At 41.7% G+C, this 13,995-nt stretch overlaps 6 protein-coding genes across 6 annotated transcripts in view; 1 reads left to right on the plus strand and 5 right to left on the minus strand.

Moving 5' to 3' along the window:
- Positions 1-429: 429 nt before the first annotated feature.
- On the minus strand, positions 430-2,122 carry SARC_01941 (hypothetical protein). The gene has a single exon (XM_014304330.1). The coding sequence runs from the start codon at positions 1,991-1,993 to the stop codon at positions 479-481; it is 1,515 nt and encodes a 504-aa protein (XP_014159805.1). The 5' UTR covers positions 1,994-2,122; the 3' UTR covers positions 430-478.
- Positions 2,123-5,610: 3,488 nt separating this feature from the next.
- SARC_01942 (hypothetical protein) lies at positions 5,611-7,134 on the minus strand (the record flags this gene model as incomplete). The annotated part of the gene is made up of 1 exon (XM_014304331.1): positions 5,611-7,134. One exon carries the CDS (start codon positions 7,132-7,134, stop codon positions 5,611-5,613), a length of 1,524 nt encoding a protein of 507 aa, XP_014159806.1.
- Positions 7,135-7,221: 87 nt separating this feature from the next.
- SARC_01943 (hypothetical protein) lies at positions 7,222-7,717 on the minus strand (the record flags this gene model as incomplete). Its single annotated transcript, XM_014304332.1, has 1 exon — positions 7,222-7,717. The coding sequence occupies exon 1, from the start codon at positions 7,642-7,644 to the stop codon at positions 7,222-7,224; it is 423 nt and encodes a 140-aa protein (XP_014159807.1). The 5' UTR covers positions 7,645-7,717.
- A 2,253-nt stretch (positions 7,718-9,970) lies between these two features.
- SARC_01944 (hypothetical protein) lies at positions 9,971-11,933 on the plus strand. The gene has a single exon (XM_014304333.1). The coding sequence runs from the start codon at positions 10,126-10,128 to the stop codon at positions 11,848-11,850; it is 1,725 nt and encodes a 574-aa protein (XP_014159808.1). The 5' UTR covers positions 9,971-10,125; the 3' UTR covers positions 11,851-11,933.
- A 526-nt stretch (positions 11,934-12,459) lies between these two features.
- On the minus strand, positions 12,460-13,190 carry SARC_01945 (hypothetical protein; the record flags this gene model as incomplete). Its single annotated transcript, XM_014304334.1, has 2 exons — positions 12,460-12,806; positions 13,128-13,190. The coding sequence occupies 2 exons, from the start codon at positions 13,188-13,190 to the stop codon at positions 12,525-12,527; spliced, it is 345 nt and encodes a 114-aa protein (XP_014159809.1). The 3' UTR covers positions 12,460-12,524.
- A 394-nt stretch (positions 13,191-13,584) lies between these two features.
- The window catches only part of SARC_01946 (hypothetical protein), a gene marked incomplete at both ends in the record, with an annotated part of 6,798 nt that continues 6,387 nt past the window's right edge, over positions 13,585-13,995 (minus strand). The window contains one exon of the mRNA XM_014304335.1: positions 13,585-13,701. Coding sequence (XP_014159810.1) covers positions 13,585-13,701 — 117 coding nt within the window. The remainder of the gene's footprint in view (positions 13,702-13,995) is intronic.

The following is a 13,995-nucleotide window of genomic DNA, read 5'->3' on the forward strand; positions in this document are numbered from 1 at the left end:
CTCTGAATACTATCCTATTAGTCCGTATGGGTTGGTTTGCATGTCCATGTGAACGTGCGTGTGTGCGGATATATATATATCTATATCTATGTATATGTATATATATCTATGTATGTTGGTATGTTTTTAGTATGTGTGTATGTATATAAGATATATATATATATAATATATAATATAGTCTGTGTCTGTCTCTCTCCACGCATCGATCCCGAGAAATTGTGCACTAAAAGTGAAGAGGTAGTTTCTCACAATCCACAAGATAACAATTTGGGTTAATTTACCTAGCCGCTAGTTTGAATATTCGAAGTCATCACACGGCTACAATCACAGCACCTCAAGTCAGTTTACCACATCACTAGCTTCATCAACGTCGACTCACGAAACTCGGAATGAACACATACATAAATACAGTATCGTACAAAGTGTTTACGAATATTGGAATTCGTTTAATTTTTAAACCTGTAGCGAAATACTGTCTTTAACGAAATTTTCCTAGCATGAAGGCAGCAGCAGCACCGGCGGCGACAGTTGCAAGGGCAAAGTAGTGAATTCGGTTCAAACCACTCACCACTACATCAGGAATGTGGCGGTGTGCGAGTTTCATCACGGTCATGTCGAAGTTTGTTTGGGGCGAGAAACGTGCCTTCAAGTCATTCAGATTCGAGTTGATCATAATAGACTTCATGTGACTGAACTCTACAAAGCCTTGGTACCCATGGTACTTGCCGCTGCCCGAATTTCCTACCCCTCCAAAAGGAAGATTCTCGTTCAGCATGAATGTAATGGCATCATTGAACTGGAGACTGCCCGCAGATACGTTCATAAACATGTCCTGTTCGTGTCTATCATGTGTGAACGCATACATGGCTAGTGGTTTTTCTCTTGTTAGAATCGAATCGATCGCTTGCTCGGCATCATCTACTCGCAAGATGGGCAGTATGGGACCGAAGATCTCCTCCTGCATACTAGCAGCAGCGTGGTAAGCCTCAGAGTCCGCCCCAAAGTCTAAAAGCGTAGGCGCGACATAGAAGTCCGAAGCGTCTGTTTCGCCACCATGAACTATGTACTTGCTATCACTCTTTATCATATGAGTTAAGCGCTTGTGATGTGCTGGTACCTTTGCCATACGCCCATACGATTTACTTTGCTGTGGATTGGCGCCGTACTGGGCGACAATCGTTTCTTTCAGCGTGTTTATGAAAGCTTCGGCGATGGAGCTGTCTACGAACATGTGATCGGGTCGTATACACGTTTGTCCAGCATTTAGGCCTAATGAGCCCCACACGATACGCTTGGCAGCTATTGCTAAATTGGCACCCTTGCCAACGTAAACCGGTGATTTGCCACCAAGTTCTAGGATACATTTGGTCAAATTTGGTGCGCCTGCTTTAGCTACCATTCGGCCAAGTCCGGGTGAACCAGTTGCAAAAATAACATCCCAGCGCATTGTCAAAAGATCCTGTAGCTCGTCAAAGCCACCGGAAACAATGCTGATAACTTGCTTGTCCATGTACTTCGGAATTAGCTCACACAATAACTTCATTGTCTCGGGCGAGTGTGTCTCAGCTCCTGTTTTGACAACAACAGCATTACCGGCTGCAATGCTTGCAGCCATGGGATCAGCGATAAGTGTAATTGGATAGTTCCAGCAACCGATAATCAGGGCCGTGCCCAGAGGTTCAGGCTTGATCATGGATGTGGCCGGATAGTTAAAAACATCTGTGTTTACGTGAGTAGCTCTTGACCAGTTATCTACATTGGCTATCATGCTATCAATACCGTTGATTGAGGCTTGTGTCTCCGCCAACCAAACCTCCTCGGGACTCTTACCCAAATCCGCATATACTGCCTTTTGAATAATTTTCTCATTTTCACTTATCATACTTCTAAGAGCCTTTAGTTGGCTCTTTCTCCAGCTTAATGGAAGTGTAGTGCCTGCTCTGAAGGCCGTGTTGGCACGCTTATGAGCGTCGGCACCACAGGTTGGCTCCATTGTAGTTAGGTTATATCTTAAATATAGGAATGTTTCGATGTTCGATGTTACCAGTTTAATAGGTAAGATACTAGTTGCTGCATAGTGAATGCAATACGCTTATATACTTCGTAAGCAGTAGGTAGATAAAGGTAAACTGTAATGTCTTTGAATCAGAAATACCACCAAATTTGACCGATCGTGGTTTCCTTCTAGTGGACTCTCTATAATAGACTCTCTCTCTACTAGAGTGGTAGAGACAGAGAGTGTGACTACAGCGAAGCTCATTAGGTTATGGGGGTACGGGATAGAAGTTGAACGATTACGGTTATAAGGTGATCAGAAGAGCCTACCTAATTTCGTTTGTAGGACTGATTCGTATAGTAAAAGCGCTACGCACTTAAATGTTTAGACCCGCAAGGAGCACCTACGATCATACAAAGGACCGTATATGGAATAAAAGTAGAACGTAAACGTATATTTATTCGATTTATAAGTTTTAACGGAAAACGGTTCGAGGTTCGCTCTACAGTCTATATACAAAAGTAGAGAGATAGAGAGAAAGAGGAAGAGGGACGAGAATGAATGCGCAAAATCATCTCACTACTGAATCAGAACTTCACAAGCTATGTAAATATTTATGCGCAAAATCGCATAAGTTTTATAACATTGCTAAATATGGTATTTCGTCTGCGACTCCAGAGGCTAGGAGATATTTTAATTTTTCAAACCTAAGTTTTTCGACTCTTTGAATTTCAGAAGTGAGAAGTCAGTGGTCACTCAAGTCAGAAGCGAGAAGTGAGATTGCCAGATTGGACTCATTGGAGGCTATGCCTTTTGTTTTCTTTAAAAAACAAATGCTATAGGTCTACTATGTTTTTTTCAAATATTGTATTTATCTCGATTCTGGAATCTGGAGTATAGTAAATACGTATCTTATTGATTTAATTTTTTTTATTGTACATATATTTAATATTATAAAAAAATGAAATTACTTTTGGTTTTTTCAAAAACAAAATATGAGTGTGAACTGTTGAAGTATTTACCAGTATGTGAAATGTGAAGTGTGAACTCAGTCAACTCACTGAACCTGATGTCCTGAGGCTCTGAGGCCTGAGCTGATAAATAAACGTTGTGTCGCTAACTCGCCATAGGCGAGTTAGCGACACGTCGCGGCTCGCGACGGTCGTTTACATGTTTTTTTTCAGACGACATGTCGCGACTCGCGACAGCTGAAGTGTGAAGTGTGAAGTCAGAAGTGTAAACTACATATTTAAAAAAAAAAATTATTTTAGTATAGATACGAATTAAAATAGAAAGACTGAGAGAGTCTGCACAAAGAGACCTAAATAACGACTGTCTGCAGTTCTGCACTCTGCACTGAGCACTCTGCAGCTAACCTCATACCGTTTTTCGTTAAATTTTTTAAAAATCGAATATATATACGTTTACGTTTAGGGTTTAGGGTTTTTCCCCATACTGTCCTTTGTATGTTTATAGGTGCACCTTGAGGGTCTAAATAAACATTTAAGTGTGTACCGATTTTACTACGCGAACCAGTCCTATAAATAAACTTTTTTTGTTCTATTTTCAGGAGGCTATAGGTTTTTTTAATGAAAATCAGAGTTTGAACTTTGAAGACAAAAAGTAGTATTTATAAAAGTACAGTACTGTAGTCTGTATGTATTTACACGTGTCAATTGTCATACCGGATCATATTCCCGATACTAACCACACACACACTCTCTCTCTCTCTACTCTGAACTCTCTCTCTCACTCTACTTTAGTCTTACTACTACTGTATAATAAAATATTTACTACTCTCTATGTAGTAGTAGAGGAGTAGTGACTTACTCTAGAGAGAGAGAACCTGAGAGACTGAGAGACTGAGAGACTGAGAGAGAGAGAAATTCAAATTTGTCGCTGGATGGAAATGTATTTATATTTTATTGTCCTGATCTAGAGCTCAGGGGGACATGACCTAATTAGGCAAAAACTGATTGCGAATTTGCAGGCAGCATAAGACAATAAGTTATGACAAGTCTTGTTGTTCTTTTTGTTTATTGCAAAACAAAACAAACGACATTTTTTATTTCTAGATCAGCACCATACATTTGTTATGGGCATGACGTCAGACTGGTTTTAAACCCATGGATTTTTTGAGGAGCAATAAACCGAATGGCAGCTGTCAAAAAGAGATGACGAATATGTCAGAAAGAAGTTGTAAACCATGACAGCCACTGAGTGAGTTCCTTACTCCAGAAGTAGCTAGTTCACAAATGAGAGTAGTGTTTTGGTGAAAAATGAACCAGTATTTCTACTGGTGGATACCGTTTTAGAAATACTATTAGCCAAGGAATTATATGGGTTTTGATTGAGTATAATTCTCTTTGAAGCAGAAGCAAGACAATATTTCCGAGGATTAGGAAAAGGTAGAAAGTGTGTAAATAGGATTGAAAGTAGATGTAAGACAGCACGTGTTCTAATGTTAACATCTAGTTACTAAACAAAATATAAAGAAGGTTTTTCAGTTTGAGTAATAGAGCTTAATCCAAACTTTTTCTGAGCACAGAACACTATGTTTTTTTATTGTTTTTTTATATAGATTATATATATAAATATATATATATATATATATATATATGATTTAATGATTCGACGGCGCTGGCCGGCTGGCAGTTGGAGCTTTCAGTTTCGGGTGGGCTGTCGGATGATCGAGTCAACAAAAAAACCTCGTCTATTGTATTTATGCATAATTCAAAATTGAGTGACAAAATATTGGTTCAGAACCATGACCCTCTCACTAGGGAAGAAATAAAATAATATGCCTGATCGGACTGTTGTCCGAATCAGAACTTCAGACAGTTTGATAACTTGTTTTTAAGAATCCGGAATTACAGGAATGTCGTTGAATTATGACTACCCATTAAGAGAGGCCAGTTTAAAAAAAATAAAGAGGTGTAAATAGACTGTATCAATTTATTGACTGTAAGCCTAAGCTCATTACGTTATGGGGGTATGGAATAGAAGTTTAATGTAAACGCATATTTATTCAATTTCAAACCGTTGTGTGATCAGAAGGGCCTATCTAAGTTCTTTTATAGAACTAGTTCATGATTTTAGAGAGCAGTACATATTTGAATGTTTAGACCCAAAAGGAGCACCTATGAGCATACAAGCACACGGTGGAGAAGAAAGAAACAATCGCAAAAGCCGTGAAATTGCTCGTGCCATATTCAATACGTATACAAAGGACCAAAAGTTGAACGTAAACGTATATCTATTCTAAAAAAGGTTTGACGTAAAACAGTTCGGATGTTTTAGGGTTTTAAATCGGTTTTCAAAGTTGTTAGTCCCCTCCCCTCGATTTTGGAACATCAAATGTCTAAACCAAAGTAGTTCAGAAGCAATTAAAAGGTATACGAATTCTGGACGTCTGAGTAAAACATCTACAGCATTAGTTGTGTATTGAATACCTTCAGAAATGATTTTTGTACAGTTTTTAAAAATCAATTTTTTTTATAGTCTTAATCGAGATTTCGTCACGTATTCTGTTGTCGTCCATTAGGGGATACTGATCCATAAGTACATCTTTAATATCTTTCGTAAATCGTACTGGTGCAATATATATTTGTCAACTATTGATGGCTCTCGATATCATCGTATAATTCAGTGATCTGATCCTGGTACTTCTTGGTTGCGTTCACACGCTTCAGCTTGAAGGTGGGTGTAAGCAGTTCATTGTCAATACTGAAAGCCTCAGGCTCTACGATGAAGTCTCGGAGCTTTTCAAAACCTTTGAGCTTACATTCCTTGTGCATGTCCAGTAACTCCGCAACCAGCATGGCCTTCAACTCAGCTGTTTGAGCAATACTCTTAGCATCGCCTGAGATGTTGTTTTCCTTAGCCCAGGCAACAATCATCTCCGCATCGGGTACAACTACGGCCAAAGGGTATGCGTGGAAGGAGTCGCCGGTTACAAACACCTGCGCAATATGGTCACACTTACCGTACATGGCCTCGAGGTGCTCGGCGGCCAAATACTCGCCCTGGGACAACTTGAAAATAGACTTCCGGCGATCAATGATGGACAAGGTGCCGTCGGCATTCCAACGGCCTACATCGCCAGTGTGGAACCAACCCTCGTCATCGATATCTTCCTTCGTCTTCTCGGGATTTTTTAAGTACGAACCGAACACGTTGGTACCCCTGACGCACACTTCACCACGAGGACACTCATCAGTAGTCAGGTAGTTCATCTCTGTAATGCTGACAAGCTTAACTTCATTGGAAGCCATCGGTGATCCCACATGGCCGAGTTTCGTATCGTTGTAATGGGTGAGAGTTGAACCTCCTGTTGTCTCGGTCAATCCATAGCCCACCATGATAACTGGGCACACACAGACGCGTAAGAACTCGTGTATAGCCGTCCCTAGAGGCGCTGACGCGGTGACGATCCATTCGACACGTCCACCAAGTGCCAATCCCATGCGATCAAATACCTTCTCATTGAGCACAGGGGTGTCCTCTCCGCGCTCCAATGCTGCGAGACGCATGTCATATGCGCCCCTGAAAGCAGCCTCCTTTTCAGGACCACCAGCCTTAACACCTTGGTTGATCTTGTCGTAGATGCGTGAAAGAATACGAGGCACGGCAATGAAGAAAGTGGGCTTCAAGGTCTGGATATCCAGCATCAGCTCGGGTAGTTTTCCTTGATAGAAACCTATGCTACATCCCCCGCTAACGCATAGCGCTTGTACCACTCGTTCAAAGATGTGAGCCAGGGGTAGAAATGAGAAGTGCACGTCCTGGTTAGATACGTGGAGACGTTGTTGAAGTGAAATTACATCGGCCATAACGTTGCTATGGGTGATCTGAACACCTTTGGGGTTGCCTGTGGTACCCGATGTGTACATGAGTACAGCAACATCCGATGCAGTGGGAGGATCGTGTGGGAACACGTTGTCCACGCCCATATCCTTTAGTTCTCGCAGGCTGAGTAGCTCAACGCCAGCTTTCGTGAATCTAGCCTTGTCTTCAGATGTGACAACATCAAAGCAAATGGCGTACTTGAGATCTGGTAGACCCATTCCGATAGCTGTTAGAAGGGACTCAAGGCGAATTTTCTCGAAGAAAGCAGCCACCATTTCGCTATGCTCCATAACGTAATGCACAGAATCAGGACCTAGTGTATCGTAGATTGCCACCGACGGCAAGGTGTACGACGACAAAGCATGATCAGTTAACGACTATTCCTTTCGATTTTTGGAGTATAATCCAACGGTCTGGTTTTTGCTAATACCAAGGCTTTTTAGTCCAGAACCGATCAGCGTAGCAGTATCGCTTGCCTCTAAGAAATTGATGAACTCGTAGTCTCCGACGCTTGTGCTACCATCTTCATTGTGCACAACCTTGCGTTCGCCTAGATATGGTCGGTCAGGATTCTCGGCAACTGTAGTTTGGAAGCTCTCGTACGTGGTGCAACGACCAGGTATGTCAGCCAGCAACTGAGCGGGCCACGTGGCTTCACCGTCCACATAGTTTGGAAAACGATGGGCAGACGATCCCCAGTCGGCACCAGGGGCTATAACGCTTTGCATCTTTAGATCTGGGTTCCGAGGGTTAGGAAAGCAAGACTGCTTCTCTTGGGGAAATACTTGCGGGTTAACCATCTTTTTACGTTATGTATTTGTTTTGATAGTTGATTGCTGTTGTGTAATGCAATTTTTAAACTGATATTTCGCCGAACGATAGAAGCCTTTAAATACAAAAGGTATCACCTTGCGATTATTAAAAATTCAGATTTGCTAGCACAATGTGCTTGTCATAACTTGAAATTTTCGCTTTGTGGCAGTGCCAACTGCCAAGAAAGTGACGTTTCTAGTTTTAGATTGTCAGTTTGAGCTACATACAAGTCTACAGTCTACACTCTACAACAACCACTGCAGTAGCCAGTACTACTATCTGTCGCTATTTACTATTTACTACTATTTACTATTTACTCTCTATGCAGTAGTAGAGACTAGAGAGAGAGAGTCTGAGAGCACACAGAGAGAGAGAGAAAATTGTCACTGGATGAAAAATGCATTTGTTGTCAAGATCCAGAGCCCAGAGGGCCATGACCTAATTAAGCAATAACTGATTGCAAATTTACAAGCGCCAAGCTGCATAAGACCATAAATAAGTTATGGGAAGTCTTGTTGTTTTGTAAATCAATAAGTTAAGGTAAGTCTTGTTGTTTTATAAATCAATGATAAGTCTTGTTGTTGTTTTTTTTTAAAACAACAACAATTATTTGTTTTCTCTAGAGATTAGCGCTATACTTCTAAGCTCATAACGTTAAATATGAGGGTACGGGATAGTCATAGAAGTTGAGCGTAAACGCATATTTAGCCATACTGCACTTTGTTTGTTTTTTTAAATTCTTTATTATTATATAAAAATAGATATGTGTATATATTTGAAAATAAATATTCATGATTCAATGATTCTACGGCGCTGGCCGGCTGGCAGTCTGGACTCTGGCGGTGGGACTTGAATGATCGAGTCAACCCCCCCCCCCTTTTTATTGCATATGTACAAATTGAGTGACAAAATATTGGTACAGAAATCAGAACTTGCAACCATGTCGTTTACCATGTCTGGTCTATTTCCACCCGATTAATTTGTGTACAAGAAGAGGCCGTTTTTAAAATTAAAATAAAGGGTGTAAATACTAAATAGACTGTATTTTTTAATATTTAGACTGTAAATATGGTGTAGACTGTGTACTCTTGTAGAGTGTAAATAGACTGTAGACTGCAGAGTGTAGAGTGTGGACTGGAGATTGCAGCCTGCAGAGTGAGTTGCAGTCTGCTGTAGAGTGTAGTATAGACTATACTTACACTGTAGTAGGAGTGTAGGGCTGAATGTATGAGCCAGCCTGTAGGAGTGTAGGATTGTGGGGAGTGGGGATTGGGGAGTGGGGATTGGGGAGTGGGGACTGTCAGTCGATCACTGGGGAGTGTATTTACTATTTAGTGGGGGCACTGGGGCACTGGGCCCACTGGAGAGTGTAGGCGACAACTCTACTACGCCTACTACAGTCTGGCTTGGTATGAGGTGGCTACAGTGTCGCCATGTTCGACAGGTAAACGACTGTCGGATACTGTCGGAAACTTTCTTATCGTTAACCTCCAGATTCCGCCATGACTATTATTGAGGTCAATACATATATTTCATTGGCTTACGGATATATTAAGTCTTTCTCCAAGGTGATAGGTTACCGACACTAGGTTTCCGCCAATGTCGCCATGTCGGAAAGGTTAACGACAGCGGAAACATATCGGAAATTTAAAATGTCATGTCGTTTACCAAGTTAGACTACAGTACTACTAGTAGTACTGTAGTAGTCGTAGCAGCGTAGGGAGTAAAAAAAATTCATAGGGCCACCGTTAGCTGCATTTTTTATCTATGAAGAACCACATCTAAGTAGCCGAGTCGTGAGTCGAGACACTCCTAATATAGTAATAAGTGTTCTGACGATTGGTTTCCACAATAATAGAACCGCATATGGCTATAAGAACCGCATATGGCCATGTCAGTTTTAAGTTTCTGACTTTCGAGTTTGATACTTTAATTGCCATTTTCAGTAATTTGTTTTCGAAATAAATACTCCAAAAAAATATTTATCTATATTGAGCCGATCGCTATTTTGTTTTTTGTAAACAAAAGCCATACACACCCCAATGATCCCAATCCATAAATGCTTAGCCAATAGTCTTTCTAAAAATATTAGTCAGAAGGATATGCAGGCGTAGTCATATTTTGTTGGGTTTGTGTATTTTTTTACTACAAAAAATAGAAGAGAAGCGCGCAGTAGGACAGGAAAGGGTAAGACAACTGGCTTTCTGACGGAGGCGGCGGAACCATAAGTGCCAAGTCTATATTCGGCCCCAGGTCTGATAAATATAATTTCTGATGTATATAAGCAATAGGGCTCTGTCTAGATAATAACAACAGTAGTACTGAATGTGTCTATCACTAGTTCACTGGATACAGCTCGATAGGAGCATTCATACTGTTTAGTGTATTCGAGTAAACTCAGTATACTATAACCAGAGTCAAACTACAATAGACGCATAAAGCAGACAATTAATACTCGTATATTCCAGATGTCTGTGGCAAAATCTCTAAGGTCTTTACCTGCATCTAGTAAGCATGCCTACGACTATGTGATTGTAGGTGGTGGAAGTGCCGGCTGTGTAATGGCCAATCGCCTTTCATCAAACCCCAATGTACGAGTTGCCCTACTGGAAACGGGCCTAGATGACAATACACCCTTGATCCGCAACCCCAGTGGTTTCTTTTGGACTGTTCCTTACAGTACGACGTATAATCACCGGTACTCTACTACGCCTCAGGAACATTGCAATGGTAGAAGCTTGTTTCAGCCCCGTGGGCGTGGTATTGGCGGCTCCTCTGCTATCAATGCCATGGTGTATATTCGGGGACTAAAGTACGATTTTACCAACTTGTGGGCTGGTGAAGGTAAATGCAAGGGCTGGGAGTGGGAGAATATTCTTCCCATATTCAAGAAGTTGGAATGTAATGATAGCCTTACGAATGATCCGTACCATGGCACTGAGGGACCTCTTCACGTGCGTACTCAAGCACATATCGGCCCGTACAGCGAGCGCATCGTTAAAGCAGGCAATGAGTTAGGATGGAAATCAACCAAAGACTTCAATGGCGAAGATCAGTCTGGAGTAGGGTATTACCAGTACACGCAAACCAAGGGTGGTCGTTGCAGCTCTGGTGTTGCCTTCCTTACCCCAGAGGTTCGAGCTCGTTCAAATCTGGATATCTTCGTTGACGCACACGCCACAAAGATTCTTACTGAAGGTAAACGTGCAACTGGAGTGAATGTAGTGGTATCAGACAGCTCTGATGCTGCTAACCCCGTCACATTTGAAGCAAGAAATGATGTTATCCTATGCGGTGGTGCATTCAACAGCCCTCAGTTGCTTCTGCTCTCGGGGATTGGTCCCAAGGACCAACTGGCCAAGCATGGAATTGATGTAGTCCATGAATTGCAGGGTGTGGGCCAGAATCTTCAGGATCATGCTGACATCTGCGTCAATGCGAAAACTTGGAGTATTAGCATGCCGCTGCAAATCGGACTCACCAACTTGCCCAATCAGATTAAGCACTTCTTCCTGGGCGTTTTCAAGGATGAAGGAGTGTTCATGGGAGATAATCAGATGGTCGGTTCATTCTTCAAGAGCAGACCTGACATTCCCGCTAACGATATTCAAATGCATGTCGCCCCCTTTTATTACAAGGATCACGGCGCTACTTTACGATACGGTGGTGGCATTACAATCAAATCGTGTTACATGCGCCCCGAGTCCCGTGGCACGGTCCTTTTGAAGTCAACTAACCCAATGGATGCCCCTCTAATCGATCCCAAATACTACGATGTACCGGCCGACTTCGACCCTATGGTGGCTGCAGTACGAAAGAGCATCGAGCTGATTAAGACCAAGGCCTTAGCTGAAGATAAACTGGTGGTCAGTGGCTTCGACGATAAGGATGTTGACAACCTTACGGACAGCGACATTGTGGAGTATCTACGACAGAATACAGAATCTATCTACCACCCGGTATCTACCTGTAAAATGGGACCGGCATCAGACCCTATGGCGGTTGTAGATCACTCTAATGGCCTTAGAGTACATGGCATGGAAGGACTAAGAGTCATCGATGCGTCCGTAATGCCTACAGTGGTGTCCGGAAACACAAACGCACCTACCATGGTAATAGCCCAGAAGGCTTACAATCAAATGATTGGCCAAGACCGAGTGGTCGATGTCACTGACGACGCAGCTGGTCTATAGGTGTTTCGACATTTTTTTTATCTATATGCCTTTAAACATGCTTTATAGCATAGTACGATTTCTAAATAAATAAGTGCACGCAACTTCGAATGTAGTACAATCTATTGTGTCTCAAATTATAATAGCAACCGAATATAATCTGTATCTACTCGATGTGCAAATAGATATACGACTGAAAAATGAATTCGATCAATACACGCACATATTATATATATTTTATATATGTGTGCATATAATATATTTAAACACACGCACACAGACATATATTTATACATATACATGTGTGTGTTTATGAATGTGCGTTATATACGTTTATATACACTCATATATATATATATACATAAATATGTATATATATAAAAACACACATATATGTATATATATATAAACACACATTTATAATATATATACATAAATATGTATATTTGTTCATATATATGTATGTATAAATATATTTATATGTATATATATATTTATTTATATATATATATATATATATATAATTATAATATAATATATATATGTTATATATATATATAATTATAATATAATATATATATGTATATATATAAATATATATATAGTTATAATATATATATGTATATGTATATAGACTCCCCCCTGACTCCACATACCATCGAGTCTTCATCCGTTCCCCTGGTTGCTCTACCCTCTCAAAAGCAATTGCTATCTCCAAACTCGTCATACGCAGCTTCCATCACCAGCACCACAGGCGCACCGTACGAATCGGGTTCGATACAGTACGCGTCTCGCTGGGCTCGTACAGCCGCTCTCGCGTCATCGGCGAAGGTGCTCCCGTTCCATGTTGCTATGGTAATCACCGCCTGCTCTATGCACCGTTGCCACATGTCTCCCTTGTTACCTCGGTTGACGTCTACATCGTCGTACGGAAACTCCTCTGCGCGTGTCATGTACGGGAACGTCCACTGAACAGCCTATCGTGCCATGCAGAGTGGTGGAAGAGGGCGTATCATCGGTTTGAGTTCGCAAGACGTTAGATCCGTATCGGAAATCAGAACGGTTTACGGGTACGTGTGATTGTGTTTGGTGGGCTAGGGGGCATGCTTGGCCTGTTGAAAGGAATAGCTCTACATGCCCCCCCAACCACTAACGTACCCTACATCATGTGTAAGCTTAGGTGTATGTGATGGCACACACGTCTACGCACTCGCTTAGCTCTTCACAGAAATACAACACAGACATCACAGTGATACCACAGCCACAGTCACAGTCACAGTCACACGAGTACAGCACACCTTCTTCAGTCGGTCCATGTGCGTGCTATCTATTCGCTCTGCCGTGGGGTCACGCGTTGCCATGGTAACCACTCGCATGTAGGGTGCTGGTTGTATTTGTATTTGAGTGAGAACGTGGGTGTATGTGTCTATGTGAACGTTCACGTGCGGCACAGTTAATGAAATGTGGGAGTATTTGTGTGAAATTATAGGCGATACTTCGATAGACATGTGTGAGTAACGACACGTGCTTGTATAAAACGGTGTGGTGTGTATGTGGTATTGTATGTATTTGTTACGTGCCTGTGGTTTTGTATGTATTTGTTGTGTGCAAAAACAGTGTTATGTACATCAACTAACTATATGTTAAAGTATCTTTGTCGTCTCCATTTAGCCGCGAATTCTTGTCTCTGGTCAATCTGGGGCGGGCCTGCGCGATATCCACATACGAGCGTTCAAGAAAAAAACCCCAGTTTTCTCAAGAAGAAAATCCTAGTTTTCGCTCGGCACAGCACACAAACAGATGCGCTCGTGTGTGGGTGTTGTCTGACAACCTTTCATGTGTCATCGCCGGGTATCCGTGGAAGGAGAATATCTATACATGCTATTTAGTGTACTCACAAGCGAGCATGTCCTAGAAAGTACCGAACTCCAAAAGCAAAACACAAGCAGGCACGACGTTCTGCTGTACGCACACAACCAACGCCCACAACCAAAGCCATTGTGTGCAGAAGCCACCGTATCACACACGCACCATGGTAAAAGTATGTGACTGTGTAACCACTAGTCACTTGATCAAAACTTGGTATTTGACGAGTCTGTATGTTGTCAATGATTCTGCTTACATGAAAATACACACACACACACCACACAACACACACACTACTAT

Source organism: Sphaeroforma arctica (assembly GCF_001186125.1).
Source record: "Sphaeroforma arctica JP610 unplaced genomic scaffold supercont1.82, whole genome shotgun sequence".
Lineage (NCBI taxonomy): Eukaryota > Ichthyosporea > Ichthyophonida > Sphaeroforma > Sphaeroforma arctica.